This window comes from Neoarius graeffei, chromosome 4 (assembly GCF_027579695.1).
Source record: "Neoarius graeffei isolate fNeoGra1 chromosome 4, fNeoGra1.pri, whole genome shotgun sequence".
Classification (NCBI taxonomy): domain Eukaryota; kingdom Metazoa; phylum Chordata; class Actinopteri; order Siluriformes; family Ariidae; genus Neoarius; species Neoarius graeffei.
The window spans coordinates 89,972,503-89,995,202 of NC_083572.1; the positions used below are offsets into that span (position 1 = coordinate 89,972,503).

The 22,700-nt window shown below is 41.3% G+C and overlaps 1 protein-coding gene across 13 annotated transcripts in view; it reads left to right on the forward strand.

The window, feature by feature from the left end:
- The window catches only part of mast2 (microtubule associated serine/threonine kinase 2), a 391,407-nt gene that overhangs the window by 317,909 nt on the left and 50,798 nt on the right, over positions 1–22,700 (forward strand). For all 13 annotated transcript variants that reach the window (XM_060919978.1, XM_060919988.1, XM_060919981.1 and 10 more), the window contains 3 exons: positions 13,434–13,509; positions 16,063–16,083; positions 19,222–19,300. In XM_060919978.1, the coding sequence (XP_060775961.1) occupies positions 13,434–13,509; positions 16,063–16,083; positions 19,222–19,300 (176 nt within the window). The remainder of the gene's footprint in view (positions 1–13,433; positions 13,510–16,062; positions 16,084–19,221; positions 19,301–22,700) is intronic.

Genomic DNA, 22,700 nt, shown 5'->3' on the forward strand with positions numbered 1-22,700 from the left:
CAGGTCATAGCTGTGTCTTCAATGCATAATTCTCACTTGAACCATTCTGCATTGAGGTATCAAACATCATAATGTACGTTTTCACATCTTTATACTTAAGTTTTAAATACCTATAGCAGTGAAGATTTCTGATAACCAGTTGTCAAGTCTTTGCTTAAAAATTGCTTTCGAACGACATTTACATCATCGAATACATGTTAATTAACCTGTCATTTATCCCGCAAACGACAGAATGAACATCAGAAGTGGAGTTGCACTGCACTCATGTCGTAAAAACAGTCTGAATTTTTCTGAAACCTAAATTTCATTTAAAAAAAAATCATTTTTATTCATGATTCTGACATGATTTGTTGTTTATCTGGATGCTTCCTTTCTTCAGCCTAAAAATCTATCTTCCGCTTCTACCAGAATCACTGACACTATACTGCTGATTCCTACATGGCTTCCTGTTCACTCCACTGTGTCATGTAAAGCCTGCACAGTGCACTTTAAGCCCAAAAGAATGCCACAGAAAAACAGTATGACTTCTGCAAATGAACTTCTTCCATGTGTTATTACTTTAAGACCATTTAATTTCTTTTAATATCTAATGAGGAAAGTGACATATAATTAAAACGAGATATATGGAAATGAAGTAAGCCATAAATTATTCATTTATTCAGAGCCTTTTCTCGACAACCAGAGGCCAAAGCATTTAGGAAACTGTTTTAATATCTCTACTTTAATGAAAGCAGTATTCCCGACTTAATCAGCACTCCGGAGAAACCAGTTCACGTCACATCACGTGTATGGAAACATGTTGGTGCAACTCACACACAGTACCAAGATAATCATAGTTACAGCTTCTTCATGGGAATTCCAGCCTCTTTAACTGACCTGATGATACTGAGTGAATTAACTCGTAGAAGATTTAAACACTGTGTTTTTATGTACAGGGCTTTCTGCGGGGGGGGGAATCAGAGCGGTGCTCAGAGGGTTGGCCCGGGGGCATGTTCTCCTGGAAAAATTTGAAATTAGAGACTTCAAATGGTGGGATCTAAGCCTGATTTTGGCACAATTCAACATTATTATCTTTTTTTGTTGTTGTTGTTAAACCTGGTCAAATATGCAAGGGGCAAAATTTAAAAGGCAAAATTAGATTTGAAATGAAAACGCTTCGTAGCACGCCTCTTCGTTTTCCAATTCCAGGATACCAGGAACAGAATCGAGGTCAAAGCACGCAACAGCGCCATCTAGTGACCAGCGCCTAGAACATGGTTTTATGTCTGGTTGCGATTGGCAGTCAGTGCACACAGCGAAACCCTTTTTCACTTCTGGGTTGAGTATCAGGATAGTCCAGCCCTATATATTACAATATCTTCCTATTTCTATAGTTATTACTCATTTTCAAAGCGGAATAGGAGAGATTTAGGCTACATCCACACGACAATGGCAACGAGATTTTTTTTTTTTTTTAGCGGTTGAAAAAAAAATATCGTGTCCACATGGGCAACGGATCAGTAAAATATCAGGTACATATGGCAACGCAACGTTTGCTGAAAGCGATGCAATACACATGCCACACCTCTACGTGCGCTGTAAGACGGTCCCATCGGAGACACCAGAACAATAGAAGAAGTAGGACGCATGCGCATAAACCCCTTCTTCTACCCGGCGTGAAGCACTCACAGGAACAAACACACAACAACAAGAAGAAGATGGCTGCGACTACGCGAGGAAATCATGCCTTCTGTGTGTACAAATTAGGTTTATTAGTGTGCATAGTTTTATATAACTTAATTTTCTTATTGTGTGTGAACATTTTGAAAAGCATTTTTACATAATTTATGTAACTTTTTATATTGCGTGAACATTTTGAAAAGCAGTCTTATCCAATAAAAAAAAAGAAATTCAAGAAATGGTTCAGTTACTTGTTTATTTAAAAGAAAAGCTGTATACAAAAGTGAATGCAATGCAGTGGTTCATACAAAACAGCGAGAGTGCTGCTTGTTCTAGTCATGTGGTTGTGACGTCATCGTAAACAAATCCGTTCTACTCATCCAGACGACTTCGCAACGGCGCCGTTGCCAGATTTTTCCACTCTGGAACCCGGTCTCAAAAAATATAATTTTGGGGCACCCAAAACGCCGGTGCCGTGTGGACGCCAGGCCGAAACGATAAACAATTTTATCAGATTCGCCTGAATCCGTTGCCGTGTGGACAGCCTCTTAGATGCGAAAAGTCCTCTGCATTGTTCAATTTTTGTTTTTTGTGCGCGCGCAAGTGACAGCTCAGCGCTGACGTCACACAGCGTGATGAAGCGCCGCGTATCCGCGCTTCGAAGAAAGCCCTGATGTGCACAGAGCTGACGTTAACACACAGCATGTGCTTTAAGTTTTCGTCTCATATGTGTGATTGTGTATTTATGCATCTTATGTGTAGCTGAAACACCTGAGCCACTTCAGCAGTGATGGATAAATCTGCAGCGGCTGTAAAGTTTACTGAATACACCGCAGGATAATAGAGACATGAGGATGAGCATCTGTTTCGGATACCGAGATGCTGATTTTTGTGAAGTGTGTGTGTGTGTGCTGTTCAGGTCGTGGCTACATATTTGTCTTTATGGCTGAACACTGACTGACAGGATTCATACAGATGCTTACAAGTGCTGAAGTTTTAGGATTGCTACTGAAATGTGCTTACATTCAAATAAATAGCAGGAAAAAAAAGTCCTTTACTTTTCATTCTAAGCAAATGCAGTTAGGTTTGGTATTTCATAATTTGTTAACTTTCTTTGTGATCACTCCAGTGTGGAGCAACAGAAAAGGGTTCACCTTGAATTCGTTCCTCAGAGCAGTTTAAATAAACTGGAATAAAACAAGGATTCTTTTTTAAATTTATTTTATTTTTGAGCTAATCCAGCCACAGACCAGCTTATGCAATCACGCGCCATCTGTCGTCGTTGTCCATCCACAACTTAGAAAAATTGCTACTCCTCCTACAAAATAGATCAGATTTCGATCAAACTCGCATACAATGTTCTGCAGGTGGGTGTGCTTAAAAGTTGCCAAGCCAGTCGCACCACCTGTCATGTTTACGATTTTATGGGCATCTGAAATTTTTGTGCGACTCGTCACATTAAACGCTACTCTTCATAAACTGCTGGGACATTTTCGTCACCCAGAAGACTCTAAAGACGCATTCAAACTAGGGATGTTAACCGATGACCGTTTGACCGGTGGTTGACCGAATCAACGTCAACCGGTTAATTTTTTTTTTTGGTTGTCGGTTAAAAAAAAAAAAATCAATCATTTTGAAGCTGCCGATTTTGGAGCGGAGAACCTGGAATTCTGTGTTGTAAACGCTTGGGGCATGCCATGCGGTGTAAGGACGACAGCTGACAAATCAGAAACACCCATTGAGTCATGTCCCGCCCTCCCGCCCCAGTTGAAGACAGCTGACAAATCAGAAACACCCATTCAGTCATGTCCCGCCTTCCCGCCCCAGTTGAAGACAGCTGACAAATCAGAAACACCCATTCAGTCATGTCCCGCCTTCCCGCCCCAGTTGAAAACAGCTGCCACTCGGCGAGAGAAAAGTGTAGACACAGGCTTTTTAGCTTACAAATTACTATTCTGGTTTTTTTTTTTAATTATTATTAGAAAGCACATGGAGTTTAGTCCTGCCTTGCCCAGTGCATTCTGAAAGTATGTTTCGGTCTGTAGCCAACAATGCATGTTATTGCAGATCATATCTCTCCACACAAACTAAAGGCGCAGATGCCGACTTTTTCACGGCTGAATCGTGCAGATCCGATTTTTTTTTTTTTTTAGGGGGGGCGTTGGAGTGTCTGAATAATTTCATCAGAGTAAATTCTGTATTAAAATTACTAAATAAGCAAATGCCGTTGAAATTATTCAGACACTCCAACGCGCCCCCCCCCCCCCCCGCCCCCCCCAAAAAAAATCAGATCTGCACGATTCAGCCGTGAAAAAGGCGGCATCCGCCAAAAGGCACGCCGTTTGCATCCCTGTTAAACTCATAGGTTAATCAACTTTCACCGACTAATGAGGCTCGGTGGTCGGTCAAGAATTTTTTTAGTTTTTGCCATCCCTAATTCAAACAAGAATCGTTCACCAGGTGGCGCCACCTACCATGGGTCATGTGTAATTTCACAAAAATCGCTACTCCTCCAACAGGATTGATCCGGATTTCAAACTCACACACAACAACAGTGGGCGGTATGAGCTCCAGCCTCATTGAGGCTGTTTTTTTTTTTTTTTTAATAATTCACCGTGATCAAATACCTTAGATGTTTTACCACATGATTATTAAATCAGCAGTTCATAAAACAAATGAAGACTGCATGTATGAAATGAATGAAGGTGTCATGGCTGAATGCGCAGCGTCTCTCTCGAAACTCATTGGTGATTCATTGCACATAGAGCATGTTTATGAAGACGGATTTTCACCTGCAAGTGATTACGAGCTGAAGCGCATCACTGTGACTAATTATTTAACCAGCAGCTAAACGGTTCATTGCTGGTTTCCTTTTAACTTTGCAAGGACTCCCTGCGCTCTTAGAAAAGTAATGTGATTAAAGTTTTATCCTCAATAGCAGTCATTTTCACTCAGGATTTCAGAGCTTGCAGTACACACGTGCAGTATATCAGTCGTTCAAGGTATTATTTACAAAGGAAAGTTTCCCTGTATCCGTATGTCCTGTTACAATAATGTACATATTTTGAATGAGAATCATGACCTTGTTTTATCCACTTCTTCAAAATGTAGCGTCTGTGTTATTACTAAATAAAGGAATAATAAATCTGACAGCAGGAAGTTATTCATGTGTGCCTGTTGGCTCCACTGCTCCACCAACTAGGCGTAAAAATAATTTTGTCACTCATAATTAAACAGCCCACATCTCAAGGTGTAATTTCTTATGGTGTCTTGAGAACGAATACGGTCTCTTTTCTGTAATGAGAAAAATGTATTTGTGTTAACGATTTCTGTGACAAGGTGACGATTCGGGTCATAGAGCTTAATTGTTTATCTGTTATTAGAGCAGAGCAGTGTTTTGCATGCTGTCACATACACGCGCGCACACATTAACACCACACACACAGAGGAAGAAAGGAAGGCAAGGACACAAGAACAGTGAGATTCATCCTCTGGATTTAACCCATCTGAAGCAGCGCGCACAGCCAGAGCAGTGGGCAGCCATACTACAGCACCCGGGGAGCAGTCAGGGGTTCAAGGGCATATCACGGGTAAATTCAGGAGCAAGATTAATGTAATTCTCCTATTTTATATTAAACTTTGGTCAAATATCTGTCACATTCTGCATTTTGTGCAATTTTTTTACCTTGCGCAATACCAGAAAAATTCAGTTGAAATCAAGTCATTTGAGGCGAATTGGTCCACCTCTGAAAAAATTTTGCATTTGGATTTCCCGGCAAACATTGATTTTCGTGACGTCGCGTGCGGGACGCCGCCTCCTGAATCCTACGTCAGCGCTGGTTTGTTTAAGAGAAAACGACCTGGTGGTTTTCTGCAAATTTCTTCAACGTTATCGCGTAATTATTAAAATGGTTAACAGATGTATTGTAGGAGGGTGTAGCAACACCAATCTTGATGGGATTAGTACTCATCGTTTCCCAAAAGACCGGACAATGAGAGAGAAATGGGAGCGCTTGGTCTACACAGGCTGTGCACTGAAACCGTGCAAAACTCTCGCAGCCTGCTTGCGCTTCCACAGGTAACGTCACGAATCTGGCTCCAGACTCCCTTGGGATTTTTCCAGACGCGTTTTATTTTTTTTTTTTCTGCTGTAGACAGATGGCCTTGTGCAAAATTACCCTTCTGGATGAGTGTGTAAAGGGACATACTTTCATATAAAAAAAACCCTGAAATAGGTCCAGAATATGCACTTTAAGTACCTCACTCAAGGGCACTTCAGCCCAAAGCTGCCCCGTGCTAACCTAACAGCATGTCTTTGGACTGTGGGGGAAACCGGAGGAAACCCATGCGGACACGGGAAGAACATGCAAACTCCACACAGAAAGGCCCTCGTCAGCAGCTAGACTCGAACCCAGAACCTTCTTGCTGTGAGGCGACAGTGCTAAGCATTATAACTTGTGAATTATTGGAGTACATTGAGTTAGAAAAAGCAAAAATTAAAAAAACAAACAAAAAAACCCAGTATTAATTATGGAGCAGGAAGCAGGTGCAGCCGTGAAGCAGATCGAATGAATTTGGCTGCACAGAGCTGAATCCTGTCCTCTCACGGTTGTCAAAACAGGCAGCGTTACTGCAGGGAGTGTGAAAACCACACGGAGGATTGGTATTAGGCTGGAAGACGTGCAGTAGAATTGAAACAATCTTTTCCATTTTCTGCCCATGTGTTCGTGAACAGTGCTGCACTCACTGTAGCCTCCAATCTGTCACAAGCAGGCAGCAGGCTGATTTCTCCCTCAGCGTGTTTCCTGAAGATTTTCTTCATTGCAAAACTGCACAGCATTGTGAGCACTACAGATTGACACGTGTGTGTGCGCCCTTTTTTGTGCCTTTATATCGCGTTAACTGCAGAATTATTGGCATCTTTCTAATAAAAGATCTAAACAAAAAAGAACAAACTCACTCCTGTTTGCTGTTGGCTTGTCTGATCATGTACTGATTGACCGAGGAATCTTTTATTAGCTTTACATTGTTTCCAGGTATTCTAAAGAAGTGTTCATGGGATAAAAATAGAGCTTGCCTGCCTTTTTATTGTACTAAGTGTTGATTATGATTCGTCTCAGTTGTTATGCGCTCGGATCATTCTCATTTCTTCCACAGTTAAAAAGAGCTAGTCTCGGTGTCCATACGTTACGTTAAATTAATGGCGTTTCGCAGACGCTCTTATCCAGAGTGACATACAACCAGTGATGGGAATAACGGCGTTACTAACGGCGTTACTTTTTCTTAGTAACGAGTAATCTAACTAATTACTTTTTACATCGTTATAACGCCGTTCCTGTTACTTACAATAAAATACTATGCGTTACTTTATTAAAGCTGTTCTCATCTGGCACGCTGCTCGTTCAGCCTTTCTTTACTCTGCTTTAATGTGGGGCGGGGAGATGCGAGACAACGGCATAATAAGCCAATCAGAGTAGATTTAGACAGCGTACGTAGGTAGGCTCCGCGTACTGCACTCCCTTTCAATCAGAAGACCCAGCGATGGCGAGCGGTCAGCCCAGCACTGCGCTTTCACATTGGAAATACAGCCATTACTTTTCATTACTTGAAATAAAAGGCAAAAATGTTTACGTGCAATGCACATTATGTCGAGGAACAAAGTGTTTGTCCTCGTCAGTGGCCAGTAATTAGTAACATAATTTTAATAACTACAAAAATATATTAAATTTGATAGATGTCTTATCTCACATTGTCCCACAAAAATATTAATATAGTGTAGATAACGTTACTAATTGGTTCTGTTAAGTGTCCATTTCAGTCATTAAACACATTTAACATTCACTTTTATTATGATTACACTAATTGAATTTGATTTTTTTTATTTGGGGGGGGGGGACAAAATGTAACGGAATAATTACTTTCCCTGGTAATTAGTTACTTTTATGACAAAGTAACTCCGTTACTAACTCAGTTACTTTTTGGGAAAAGTAACTCGTAACTATAATTACTTTTTGAAAGTAGTGTGCCCAACACTGCATACAACATACCCAGAGCAGCCTGGGGAGCAGCTGGGGGTTAGGTGCCTTGCTCAAGGGCACTTCACCCATTCCTGCTGGTCCAGGGAATCAAACCGGCAACCTTTTGGTCCGAAAGCCGCTTCTCTAACCATTAGGCCAGCCTTTCTCAACCGGGGTGCCGCCTGGCTTCGTTAGGGGTGCCGTCAAAAAATTATATGTTCTAACATTGAAAGAAATAAAATGAATTAAAATTCTAAAAAACGATGGTAACACTAATGCAGATCATCACTGCCTCATGCATCATCAAAATTTGTCTCACGTTCCCCTTTCCCATGTCACGACGTCACTGCCGGGGTCAGCGTATAATCAGCGTGACTGCATATATTTTATATGGGGGTGCCTTGAGAATTTGCATACTTCTGAAGGATGCCGTGACTGAAAAAAGGTTGAGAAATGCTGCATTAGGCCATGGCTTTTCCCCCATATGTAAAATTCTACGTTAAAATGTGCAAAACTTGCACTCGGGCAAGGAATTCGTGCAAAGAAGTCAAGTGAGAAGGAAATAAGTTACTTGTTCTTGTCCCTTCCAACTCGAACCGTTTAGGGAAAAAAGTAAACCAAAGCAAATGCAATTCAGAAATTGTACCTAAAAATGTAATAATAATAAGTTATTTATGGAAATACTTTGACGTGGACTTTGTCAAACAAATATTATGAACAATTCTACACTTTTGAAACATTTAGCATTTAATTGCAGTGTTCGAAATACCTGTCTGCATTTTGCAGAATGATTTTCAAGATTGCAGAAGAAAAATTAAACGACCTGCAATTTTGCAGAATGAAAAAATCAGGCTCAGGATTCAGTGGTTCTCAATTTAGCTAAATAAATCAACTGAAACCTGCGCTGCGCGAACCTGACGGCGTTTTCCAGGTCAAAGTTGAGCAATATTTACGTAATACCGACAAAAGGCGACGACAACCAAATAAGGGCAGTTGCCATTTTCCGATGTAAGATTTCGTCACTTTTAATACCCGCCAGGAGGACCCGACAAAAACCTCGGCAGTGTTCGGCAGTTTCCGCCATGCATCTCTCAGAATTCAATGCGGCACAAAAAACATGCCTCCCAAGAAGAGGATTGTTTCTTCAGGGCAAGAGGAGGCCTTCAACAAAGCCGTATGGCCCACGAAGACGGCAGATTGCCTTCATTGACACATCTGGTTCAGAAAGCGAAGACTCTGACTAGTTCTTATCTTGCATACATATATATTGGTAAATTGTATAGGTTTGCATATATTGTATTGTTGAATCATGCAAAATTATACTGATATGATATCCCTTTTGAAGACAGCAACAGTATTTTACCTTTATTCATAGATACTTTTGAATATTTTGTTTTCTCATACCAAGCTACACTAAGGCCCACTTTACACGGGGACGGTCTGAAACAAAAACGCAAAAGTCCGTTTTCGTTCTCGATTTTTTCCGCGTCTACACGACCGTTTTCAAGGAGGAAATCTGCGTCTATACGGTGACGCATAAATGTGTGGAATTCAATTGGATGTGCATGCCAGGCGGCTAGGTGGTGCTGTGAAAGACCTCCGCTATGTCTGCACGCATGCGCAACGTCTTCCGTCTTGTCTGATCTGCACACCTGCGCCGCGAAAACTTTGCCTACTCTGGCTATGGTAAGAAAGTAAGTAAAAAAGTAAGAGCATGCTATACCCACCTCTGTTCATTAACGGTATATGTGCAGATTCGGTATAGATATTCGAAGGGCTTCTGGATGTTTATTAAAGCTGCCAGAGCAGCTTGAAGGTCCGTTGGATCGATGTAATCAGACATGCTCTTACTTTTTTACTTACTTTCTTACTTCCCGGGCTGGCATGTACAGTATATGACATATACATGATGTAAACGCGTACCCGACGTGAGCAGATCCGAGCAGAGTTTCGCGTATTGGGTAGTTTAGACGGATATGCAACGGGGGCTGTTTTTAACTTATCCACTCTGGAAGGCGTTTTCAATTTTTTCCGTTTTTCAGCCTCGGAAACGCCGTCCCCGTGTAGACGAAAGGCACTTCCGATAAAATATTTAGTCATTTTTACCCGACAGTGCCCTCGTGTAAACGGGCCCTAATACATGTTTTGTGTACATGTTCTTTTTTTTTTTTTTACTAGTGCTGTTTTGCCTGTGGTGCAGACTAGCACAAAGTAAAACAGTTGCCCTGTAAGACAAAGGTTCAGTTCTGTAGCTCTCAGTCCTGCCATGATTAGTTTGTACCCAGTTCTCTGTTGTTAGTTTAGAGCAGTGAAGCCCCTGCAGTCGTTCTCAGTTCAGTTCATGACCTTGCACTTTAGAAGCCAGGCAAACACCATGAACCCAAACGTCTTTCCATTTGCCAGTTGGGTTTTATTCCTTAATGGCATCAATTCTTTGCATCGTCGTAAGCTGTAACAGAGTGTAGAATTGAAACCTTGCTTTCAATTTAAAACTACAGGTTGCAGATGCAAACACTGAATGAAGTACATTTTGGGTAACAATCTATTGTTCAAGCTAGAAACTTAATCTTGACAAAATGTAACATGACGTGTAACATGAAAATGAATGTTTTGTTTCTTGAAGAACAGTTATGTTCTGTTTTTTATTATGGTAATACCTTTATTAGTATGTTGTGTGGAAGGATAATGTGTGGGTGTGATAACTAGTACATTTATGAGTTAGTTGGTATACTTCAAGTTGTAGTAGCCCGTAGTGTCAGGGCGAGGGGAATGAAAGACCTGTGGAGGGATCATGGAATGATAACTTTGCTGCAGAGAAGGATCTGTGAAGACTGAAATTAAAAATAGAGTGAGAGAATAAAGAATTACAGTAATGGTATGAGTTGTAAAGCTAGATATGATGTAAATGTAGGCATTATTAGGTTGAGAAGGGTGTAGTATGGAGGCTTGTGGATTTGCAGAAAATATTTCCAAATTGCAGAACAAAATTTTGACATTCTGCAATATTGCAGAACACGGGAAAAAAGTATTTCGACCACTGAATTGTATTTGAGCTCTTGTCATTTTGTTGTTGTTGAAAGCACTTTGGGTTTTCCAATTGGGAAAGAAGTCTGAGGGATTTTAGATGACGTGCACAACAGTCGGGGATCCCAGACGTCCACTATTTAGCGGAATTCCGCTATTTTTCTAGCCAAAGTGGTGGTGTTTTTTTTTTTTTTTTTTTTTTTTTTAAATCTCTTGTATATCCGTTAAAAATATGTTTGTTTAAGTAAAATGACCAGCAGAATACGTTCTGATTTGGTTTGCTTGTTTAGCGATGTTTTTGTCAGTTTCGTTTGTTCTCGTTGACATTCGGGAACACTCGGAAGTTAAATTGATGTAAATACCGCGAGACTGTACGCGATAGAACGAGAAAACAATATGGCTGCGCCCATTTGCTAGAAAATGTGTTTTAACTCCGTTCGTGCTTTTGTTTCTAATGCGTTGAACTTAATTCAATATGTCGTGGAAAAAAGATATCGTCCATAAAAGAGATAGCGGAACAATGTCCGGGTTAGAAGTAGTATATTCTTCAAAGCTACATTTTCATCTAATTTTTATAAATGATAATTTTTTTTTGCCACTTATGTCATTGATTACAAAATATGGCATCAAATAGATACACATTGTTAAATTCTATTGCTTTTCTATGTTAAATCTATGTAAAAAATGTGTTCTATAGCATATTTAAATGTTAAAATCTCAACAGCTTCACGGGGCTTGCAGCCCCTTTGACCCCTGCTGATAGTTTCTTACATTCCTCTATTTTTTTCAATTACTGCTGGGATCCCTGAACAGTGCTTTTTCTGTAGATAAGAAATTTTCGATGTTGTTTAGAGGTACCAGTAGATTCTTTGAGAGAAATTAGAAGTTAGAGAGGTGATGTGATATGAGGCGCTGTCGCCTCACAGCAAGAAGGTCCGGGTTCGAGCCCCGTGGCCGGCGAGGGCCTTTCTGTGCGGAGTTTGCATGTTCTCCCCGTGTCCGCGTGGGTTTCCTCCGGGTGCTCCGGTTTCCCCCACAGTCCAAAGACATGCAGGTTAGGTTAACTGGTGACTCTAAATTGAGCGTAGGTGTGAATGTGAGTGTGAATGGTTGTCTGTGTCTATGTGTCAGCCCTGTGATGACCTGGCGACTTGTCCAGGGTGTACCCCGCCTTTCGCCCGTAGTCAGCTGGGATAGGCTCCAGCTTGCCTGCGACCCTGTAGAACAGGATAAAGCAGCTACAGATGATGAGATGAGATGAGATGAGATGAATTTTTTAGATCCATGATGTCCGAAGATGTTACCAGAGTATTGCGGATTGTTTCTGGAATATTGCTTTGATCAAAAATGGCGACTTGGTACAGAGGATTCTAGGAAGGGCGAGCCGGTTCCTTTAAGGGTGCCAGTAATTCAGGAGTTGGCTGTGGCTCGTAATTAAAGTAATGATCCTCGTCCGAACATATTAGTCTTAATACTGGAGTCATCTTCATTGACCTTGATGTTGAATAGAGACAGAAACATCATGCAGCGATGAGTGAGTGTGTCCCATTATCCCCCAGTGTGAAATACATTCACTTTGTCTAAGACTGGTTAAGAAGACAGAAGAATAAATGGGCGATGAGTTCAGCAGTCTGATGGCTGTATTGTTTATTTTTCTATGCTTGAGAATTTAAATTTGTGGTTAGATTTATCACGCACACTTCCATGTCCCTTTCGAGTGGCTTGTCCAGCTATAGGTTTCTCGATATTATAATTTGAGAACATTATAATTTGCTGTCGAGCACGAGTTCTCTCCAGCCCTTTCTAATAGTCCCTCTGTGACCCGGTTCATTTTTAAACGAACACTTTTTTCTGTGATGGATACGCATTCGGTGTGCCCAGCTGTTCCTGCACACTTCCTGACAAAGAAATATGCACTCATTAATATTAAAGATTTCAGCATTGGCCGGTTGGCAAATACATAATTAATGCAGGAAGGTGCAACCTCAGTGCCGTCTCTCAGTCGGGTGTTGGAGCGCACACGGCTCGGTTTTACCGGGTTGATTAATGATGCCTGAGGATTAAAGCTTTTCCACAGGCTAAAGTCAGGCTTTGGGTTTTTCTTTGTAAATCCTTCACTAAAAACACAGAACCGGTTATGGAGGGCTAGAGATTTATCGCCAATTTAGCTCATCTTTGAACAGTGTTCTCCGAAGCTTTTTGCCTGGGAGCATAGAGCAAATCGATCGCAAGAGAAGCTTTCTTCTACAAATGATGAAAAAGCTTTTTCTCTCCTCATGTGAGACCTGCATCAATAGAGAGATTAGTTGTCCCTTCCATTTTACCTTCTAGTTTATTTTTAAGTGGGTGCTCACTCAGGAGGGGGAGAAAAAAAAACACTTAATGATGACTGAGGTATTGAGATGCAAAAAAATCTTTTGATCAGAGCTGTAATTTTAAACATCTTTGCTCAAGAACCTTGTGTTGAAAGGTGCATCCATGTAGAGGAGAGAGTGACAGAGGTTGTATATCTGGTACATGAGCAAAGAAAAAAGTAGGAGAACATATATAAAAGTGTGTGTGTCTCCTGTAAATCACTGTTATTAACAATGTCGGCTTTTTGATTCGCGTTCTGAACCTGATCGAACAAAAGTGCTGCATGTTCTTTGATCGTGGTTCTTTAGAAATGGTGAGAACGGTTATAAAGTGAAGTCTTATGTGCTCAGGGCTCGTTTGTTTGTCTGTCGTTTGTAGGGAGCAGCCCCCTGGACAGCCCACGCAATTTCTCCCCGAACACTGCAGCCCACTTCTCCTTCGTGCCCGCCCGCAGGTGAGTGACACTCCCAGCTCAGGATATCTCTGTACGACCAGATCAGACCATCACTTTCCAGAGAGATGACACCTCTTCTTCACCTTCTGTCATTCAGAGTTAACCGGCACTCTTTGTGTCTCATCTGCCGGTCGTTAATCAGCCTCTTGTAATTATTTCATAACGTTTCTCATCTCTCATCTTTGCAGCTTTGAAGAATGACGAGGCGTGAGTTAAATGAGTGAATCTGTTCTAAGCTGCAGACAAGATGATAAGGAATTAACACTTGGAAAGAGGGCAAAGACAGAAAAAGGGTGATCTCATGCAGAGGAAAAGGAATTGTTTAGACTTGAAATGCAAAGCCTTGTTCTGCAGCAAGTCAGTGGATCAACAGTGCCATCTAATGGATAATGGTGGTAGTCACCTGGAAATTACACTGCCTGGGCAAAAAAAAAAAAAAAGTTGCCTGGGTTTAAAGAAACAAATACTTAAAGGTAGACTGCCTTTCAGATTTTTCAAGTGTAGGTCATAAAAAGAATTTTCCCAACACCCAGTTGTTTTTGTTTAGTGGACCGAAAGCTACTGAATTCAAATCACAGACTTCCAATTTTATTAGTTTTTTTAAAAATAGAATAAGTAATGAATTCAGCGCCATGTGGCCCTAAATTCTCCACTATTTTTTCCTGCTTCACCATGACCCAATACAAGATACTACGTCATGCATGACATGATGGGCTTTCCCTGCTCACGCAAGGCATTGAGGGATACAAGTTTGAAACAGGAGAGAAAAATGGAGGACGCGAATGTGCGAATGAAACGTGAAAGACCGACTACAGTAACGGAAAGCGAGAAGAAAAGACGTTATGTTATATACGAGGGAAAGGAAACACAGGACCTAACTAATAAATATCGGTGGTCAGCGAGCACCTCGGTGTGATCAGCTGTTCGTTTTGCGACAGAATGATGGAACTGTCAGTGCACGCTCAAAGGTAAACCTGTAGATGGCAGTAATGCAACACTGGATGCCAGCTGCCGTAAAATCCAAAAAATGAAGAAAACGACGACTCGGGTAAGTGTGCGCATGCGCACACGGACTTCCTCTGACTGCTTGACTGCGCGAAGAGAGTGATTTCATGCACATTATTTGCTCGGGAATGCCCTCAAATTAAACAGCTTCCCAGCCACAGAATGGTCTGGGTTTTTAAAGATATTACAAAAATAAGCATATCACAATGACCAAATTTCAGAGGGAACTAAATTTCACCGATTTTATGAAATCGAAAGGCCGTCTCGCTTTAAGAGCCTTTGGTTGGATAATTACTGCAGTGATTAATATGTTTCAGCTGGCAACAATTCTTTTAACCCTAACTGATGCAGTGAGTAGCTTCTCATTTCTTAAACACCCATGTTGGAAGATGTATCCCATGCTCATGGAAAAGATGTTACTGCATTTCAAAAGGTCAAATTATTGGCCTGCTTCAAGCAAACTAAGGAGATTACTGAAATTACTAGAATTGGGTTAAGAACTTTCCAATGCATTATTAAAACCTGGAAGGATAGTGGTGAACCGTCAAATACATGTAAGAAATATGATTGGGGGAAAAAAAACTTTGATTCTCTGTGATTGGAGATCATTTAAACACAAAGTTAAATCATAAAGAATTGATAATAGAACTCATGGCTATGTTGAATCGTCAAAGTAAGAGCATTTCTACATGCACAACGCAGCGAGAATTCTCAGAATTGGGACGAAACAGCTGTGTGGCCAGAAGAAAACCACTTGTTATCAGAAGAAAAGGCTCCAGTTTGTTCGGGAGCATAAAGATTGGACTCTGGAGCAATGGAAAAAGGTCATATGGTCTGAGTCCAGATTTATCCTATTCCAGAGTGATGGGCGTGTCAGGGTAAGAAGGGAAGCACCTGAAGTAATGCATCCTTCATGCGTAGTGGCCACTGTACAAGCCTCTGGAGACCGTGTTCTGATCTGTGGTTACTTCAGTTGGTCAGATTGAGGCTCAGCAACATCATGGGGCGATAAAATGAAGTCAGCTGACGACCTGAATGTACTAGATGACCAGGGTATCACATCAGTGGATTTTTTTTTTTTTCTTCCCTAATGGCACATGCATATTCCAAGACAAAAGTTCCAGGAGTCATTGGGGAACAGGCTGGGAAGCATGAGGCATGATTTTCATACATGAACTGGCCACGACAGAGTCCTGAAAGTCTTTGGGAACGTGCTGGAGAAGACTTTACAGAATAGTTTGACTCTGCTGTCAGCAAGATAAGATCTCACTGAAGAATTAATGCAGCTCTGGGTGGAAATAAATCTTGTGACATTGCGTAAGGTTGTCGAAACAGTGGCACGGTGAATGTGTGCCGAAATCAAAGCTAAATGCAGTCCAGCGAAATATTACTGTGTGATATTTTACTTTGGCCAGGCAGTGTAAATTGAAGTGAGTTTTTCATTGTGGCACTGACGTATTTGATGTGTATATTGATGTGTAAGAAAATATAAAGCATTATTTTATATACCCAGACACTCCTATTAATCCTGTTCTCTTTCCCACACAGTCACGGGCACAGGGCTGACAGGTACTGTTTCCCATCACTTGTGTGTCTGTTTCCCGCATCACTGTCAGTGCACAACATGCCTTGGCGCTTTTTTCATTCAGCCAGGAAGTCAGACCATCCTAATTACACTCCTGTTCGAGCTGCATTACTTTTACTTTGGGACGTACCGTAGCTTGTAGTTATTATTGACAAAATCTGTGATTGGCAGTCCAAACGTAGTCATAATTCCAGTGTGAACTGCTGTCTGCATTTGTCTGTTTTACGTCAATATTTTATCCAGGCTTGGTCACATAGCTGTACACCAAGAAACTGGATTTAAAAATTTATATAAATCTGAGGTTCATAAGATTGGTCTGTAAATATAGCCCTCGCAAAATTGAAGCGGTATCACATTATACTGTGAGATATATGTGTTATTTACCAGCTGGGAGGTCCGTATGGTGAAATACCGTGACTGAGGTCTTGAAAGTCCTGACCGAGGCCGAGGTCACGGTATTTCACCATACGGACCGACCTTAAGCTGGTAAATAATATATTTTTTTCTTTACCAAATTCTAACAGAAAACGAGAGCACCCGAAAGGGAAAACCGAGCCGAGCCGCCATTTTGAATCCTCATTCACGGCTGTAATGCAAATGGCTTCCTCCTCGGAATACAAGTGCACTTCCATGGCAGGAAAAAAAACTACATTTTGCCGCCTATGTAGTCCCCTATTTATACAAATAGGAGTCATTCAGGATTCAGCCATGTTTTTGCTCGGCGTTAGCAAATTACAGGTTTTTAGCTTTCTCCTGAAATGTTTTCTTTTATTTCTTCTGCTTCAGGGTAGTAAAACTCGCTTTCGCTGTGAACACTGTCGTTATCGCTATCCATGCTGTAAAATTAATGATATTCTCCTGAGAAATGCTGGCAAAAATTTACAAGATTTTTGATAATCTTATAAGTAAATCTTATTAAAAAAAGATAAATGTTGACAAAAAATGCTACTATGTTTGTTGTTGTGAACGAGCGACTCGCCAGAGGTCCGTAACTGGGGCCCGTAACTGGGGTCCGTACTGTAGGGTACGGACCCGCTCGCCAACCAATCAGAGCACAGGATTTGGACCGTGAAAAATATAAATACAGATATGATGATCATTATGTAAACTTTTGGCCACAGCACTCACTAATATACTTACATGTCATGATAATTTGAAGAAATTACACAAATACTTTATTCCATCCAAGTCAAATACCTTAAAAATTACCTTCCCGAACCCCTTAAAGTTGAATTTGGGCCTAAATGTGGATCTGATTTTGCATGAAATTGACTTCAAGGTATTGTCAGATTATTCCTTTCATTCCAAATCAAGCCCTATCTAAAAACTGAGCTTTGGGGAGATTGTTGTTCTGCTTAAAATCCATACATTTCCCTGCTTTTCTTCATCATGTCTGTTTACTAAGGAAGTTAGATCAACATGAGATGTCTGACTATCTGCATAACTGTTGTTTTAATCAGATAATATGTGCATGTGTGTGTTTGTGCTTTTATTGTTTTCACTGTTAATGTTTCCGTCACTCCATCGTATATGCAGTACATTGTCTTTGGGGTTAAATGCTGCTTTTGCTTGCTTGAACTCAGATCATAGTCCTGTAAAACCAAGCATATTTGTTTGGTTTTGTTTGAGGTCTGGTGTCTAGTCAGCTGACTGACTGTTATTCAGTTCTCAAGGATTTAAATCAGCTTATATTTAACAGATATTCCACGAAATCAAGTCGTACGTGAGCTGATAGCCGAGTCAGCTGTAAGCCACGTACAACGAGATTGAGTGGAATAACTGTTTTATTCTACCCACATTCGCTAGATTTTGGAAACACAGCATTTTTATTTTTTGCAAATTTGATGAATCGAAACTTTTATACAAAATGTCTGACAAAATCAATTCCGCTTAGAATGTAAACAAACCGGCGAAATTACGGTGGTGATTGTGAAAAATGTAAAAAAAAATTTAAAATGTTCTTACCATCAAATACTTTTATTCCATATTTTTTGGGGTAGGCGGCACGGTGGTGTAGTGGTTAGCGCTGTCGCCTCACAGCAAGAAGGTCCTGGGTTCGAGCCCCGTGGCCGGCGAGGGCCTTTCTGTGTGGAGTTTGCATGTTCTCCCCGTGTCCGCGTGGGTTTCCTCCGGGTGCTCCGGTTTCCCCCACAGTCCAAAGACATGCAGGTTAGGTTAACTGGTGACTCTAAATTGACCGTAGGTGTGAATGTGAGTGTGAATGGTTGTCTGTGTCTATGTGTCAGCCCTGTGATGACCTGGCGACTTGTCCAGGGTGTACCCCGCCTTTCGCCCATAGTCAGCTGGGATAGGCTCCAGCTTGCCTGCGACCCTGTAGAAGGATAAAGCGGCTAGAGATAATGAGATGAGATTTTTTGGGGTTTTGTTTTCGAGTCGAGTTTTTATTTTGTCCTCGGTTGGTGCAGCAACACGCTCTGCCATTTTGTTTTTCTCTACTCACGGTATATGAGCTGAGACCAATCCTGAGATCGAGATGCTGACCTCTTCTGCTCCTCGGACCTGCCTGATCCATCCTGATGCCCTATGTCTGGTTGGAGTCTCATCACATCGCTCCTGTAGAGGACGGCCCCATATGGACAGTTGAAAGTCGCACTTGGAAGACGCTCTGGACTCTTACAGTAATGCTTTTATGGCTGAGGACTACAGTTGACTTGCTAACTTTAGGACTGCAGTTGTCATGAACAGTTTTGCACTCAAGTTTCCATCAATGAAGAGTTTATAACATCAACGAAACTGACTTCATGTTAAAACTGTTCATGTTCTAGTCATGTTGTCGTCCAGGTGAGGATGGGTTCCCTTTTGAGTCTGGTTCCTCTCGAGGTTTCTTCCTCGTGTCGTCTGGGGGAGTTTTTCCTTGCCACCATCGCCACGGGTTTGCTCACTGGGGATAGATTAGGGATAAAATTGGCTCATGTCTTGGGTCATTCAGATTCTGTAAAGCTGCTTTGGGACAATGTCTATTGTTAAAAGCACTATACAAACAAACTTGACTTGGTAGTAGAGCAGCCAATCAAAGTGCGCGGTTGCTCATATCCAGTGAATGTGGATGGAATAAACTTATTTATATCACGCTGAGTTCATCTTTGTTTGTGTTCTCGTAGGACGGATGGCCGGCGCTGGTCTCTCGCCTCTCTGCCCTCTTCAGGGTACGGAACCAACACTCCCAGCTCAACAGTTTCAGTGAGTACAGCTGTGTGTGTGTGTGCTTTTCAAAGTTTGTCTGCTGCACGCCTGTAAATCCATCAATGTTGCATTTGATTTGCAGTCCTTTCCCTCGTGGTGTATCTCATTGATTGCGGTGGGATAACCTGCAGCTTTGAAGCAGCTTTCTTTAGCCTGTTGGAGCACCACTGACTTGTATTGATGCATCTTCTACAAAGGAGCTCTGATTATTAGACTGCTCACTCTTCAAAGCACATCAGTCTGGCTCAGCCTGCTATCTATCCTTGAACTCCTGTCTATTTCCCTGTGCTTTGCTGCAGAATAACATATTTCACACACGAGTCTATGAGATGAAATTTCTCAATCTGGGATAAGTCATTCACCCTGTCGTTGGCACATGACAAGTTTAATGGCTTTGGATGGACAGCGTGCCATTCCTTTCTTCTCGGTCACTCACAGTCAGAAGGCATCAGAAACGAGGCAGTTAGTTCTTTCTGTCAAGTGCACTAAGCTGCTCTGTGTCACATAATGAGCAACAGTTCAAAAAGAAGCAGTGGCAGACTTCTTATCTTGGAGGAATTGCATGTCGGTTCTTACCCTTTCAGATCTGATGGATGTTGTACAGGGCAGAGAACTCGCTTGTAGGGATGACGAAATTGAAGTTTAAAAAAAAAAAAAATGTCAATCTGCCATATCATATTGGTATCTAAATTGCCTGGACATATGGTGGAAAATCTCAGTTTCCTTTCATGTACTGGCTACCCAGCTTTAAGCCTGATATACACTTCAAATAGAAAATACAGTGGCTTAGGTTTGTATAGTGCAGCACGCGCTTGCTTTTAAACAGAACTTCTAAACTGTGTTTCTTTCGTTCGTTCTGAGATCGCTTCCTGTCCGTGTCTGGTCCTGATATCGCCTGGTTGCTTGCATTATTGTATAAAAAGGCAGGATTTTTTTTTCCTTTCTTTTCTGGGGTATTTTTGCTTATAAGGACAGCACGAACATACAGTATTTGAGGGCAACGCATAGAACTGGCACTTCTATTTATTCATATATTTTTGACACATTTAGATGTGTAGAAATTCATGGCATGTCCATTCATGGCATTATCAAACTAATAATGGCAGCTCACTCTGCTTATTCACTCTCCAGTGCACCTCTCGTAGTACAGAACGGCCTCAAAGCTCTTTCTGAGCATGCTGCATTCAACTGAAGCTCGTACCGTAACTCAGAGCTTTCTGACTTGTGACTCGGTAAAACCAAAGGAAACGTCCCCTCGATTTGAAATTCCTTTTTCAGAAAGTCAGGAGGGTGTCCTCAATGCTGAGTTCAGCAAAGATATGGTGATGACAACAAGACTGTTTGTTTGTTTACACAACCAGCAGTAAAAAATTAAGTTATTCCACGAAATCGAGTCGTACGTGAGCTGATAGCCGACAAGGCGCATAGCACCGAGTCGGCTATAAACCATGTATGACTAGATTGAGTGGAATAACTCTTTTATTCTATCCACGTTCACTGGATTTTGAGAAACGGCATTTTTATTTTTTGCAAAATTGATGAAATAAAAACTTTAGGCAAAACAGCCGACAAAATCATTTCTGCTTAGAATGTAAACAAACCAGCGAAATGACAGTAGCAATTTGTGAAAAATGTGATGATAATGCTGAAAACAAAATACGTTCTTTCCATCAGATACTTGTATTCCATATTTTGTTGCTTTGGTTTTTTTGTATTTTTTGGGGTTTTGTTTTCGGGTAGAGTTTTTATTTCGTCCTCAGTTGATTCAGTAACACGTTCCGCCATTTTCTTCTTTAGGGTTTTTTTGGTGGGTGGCAAACCAACTTAAAGCTGCGTTGCTGACACCAACTGGGCTGGAGGGTGGAATAGGAGATATTTGTGGGGGGGATACATTATTTAGCTATTTCTGTTTCTTTAAAATACTTGATAATATTATTTATTTTTTTCGCGGTGCGGTTTCCATCAAATCCTGCGCTCTGATTGGCTGGCGAGCGGGTCCGTATCCTATGATACGGACCCCAGTTACGGACCCCGGTTACAGACCTCTGGCGACTCGCTCGTTCACAACAACAAACATAGTAGCATTTTTTGTCAACATTTATCTTTTTTTTAAAATAAGATTTATTTATAAGATTATCAAAAATCAGTAAATTTTTGCCAGCATTTCTCAGGAGAATAGCATTAATTTTACAGCATGGACAGCGATAACGACAGTGTTCACAGCGAAAGCGAGTTTTACTACCCTGAGGAAGAAGAAATAAAAGAAACATTTCAGGAGAAAGCTAAAAACCTCTAACTGCTGCTAACGCCGAGCAAAAACATGGCTGAATCCTGAATGACTCCTTTTTGTATAAATAGGGGACGACATGGGCGGCAAAATGTAGTTTTTTTTCCTGCCATGGAAGTGCACTTGTATTCCGAGGAGGAAGCCATTTGCATTACAGCCGTGAATGAGGATTCAAAATGGCGGCTCGGCTCGGTTTTCCCTTTCGGGCGCTCTCGTTTTCTGTTAGAATTTGGTAAAGAAAAAAAATATATTATTTACCAGCTTAAGGTCGGACCATATGGTGAAATACTGTGACCCTGGCCTCGGTCAGTACTTTTAAGACCTCGGTCACGGTATTTCACGATACGGACCGCCCAGCTGCGTAACATATATGTATCTGACTTGATGTGGTCCGCCATTTTGTTTTTCTCCACTCACGTTATTGCCAGTATCTCACTGGGCTGTGACTAGTTGGAGACACAACAATTGCGATAAAATATGCGAATATCAATTCAGTGTGATTCCAAGTGAACATTGTTGCTAATTCGCATATTTTATCGCAATTGTTGTGTCTCCAACTAGTCGCAGGCTGTCACAGCCCACTGAGATACTACCCTATGTGAGCTGATAGCCTAGTAATAGAGTAGCCAATCAGAGCATGCGATTGCTCATATCCAGTGAATGTGGATGGAATAAATAAAATTATAGAAGTATTTACTTACAGACGTGTTATATTTGGGCAAATATTTAACATTGACTAGCTTGACGGATGAAGTGAGGCAAGAGTCACCATGGAACATGATGTTTGCTGATGATATTGTGATATGTGGAGGATGAGTTGGGTTTGGAGAGATGGAGGTATGCATTGGAATGAAGGTGAGCAGGAGCAGAACAGAATACATGTGCATCAATGAGAATGGGGATGAGAGTGTAGTGAAGATGCAAGGAGTAGACGTAAAGAAAGTTGGTGAATTCAAGTACCTGGGGTCAACTGTGTAGGAAAATGGGGGCTGCGATAGTGAGGTGAGAGAGAGAGTGCAGGCAGGGTGGAGCAGTTGGAGAAGGATTTCAGGAGTCATTTGTGATCGGAAAGTCCCAGCAAAAGTGAAAGGTAAGCTGTATAAGACAGTA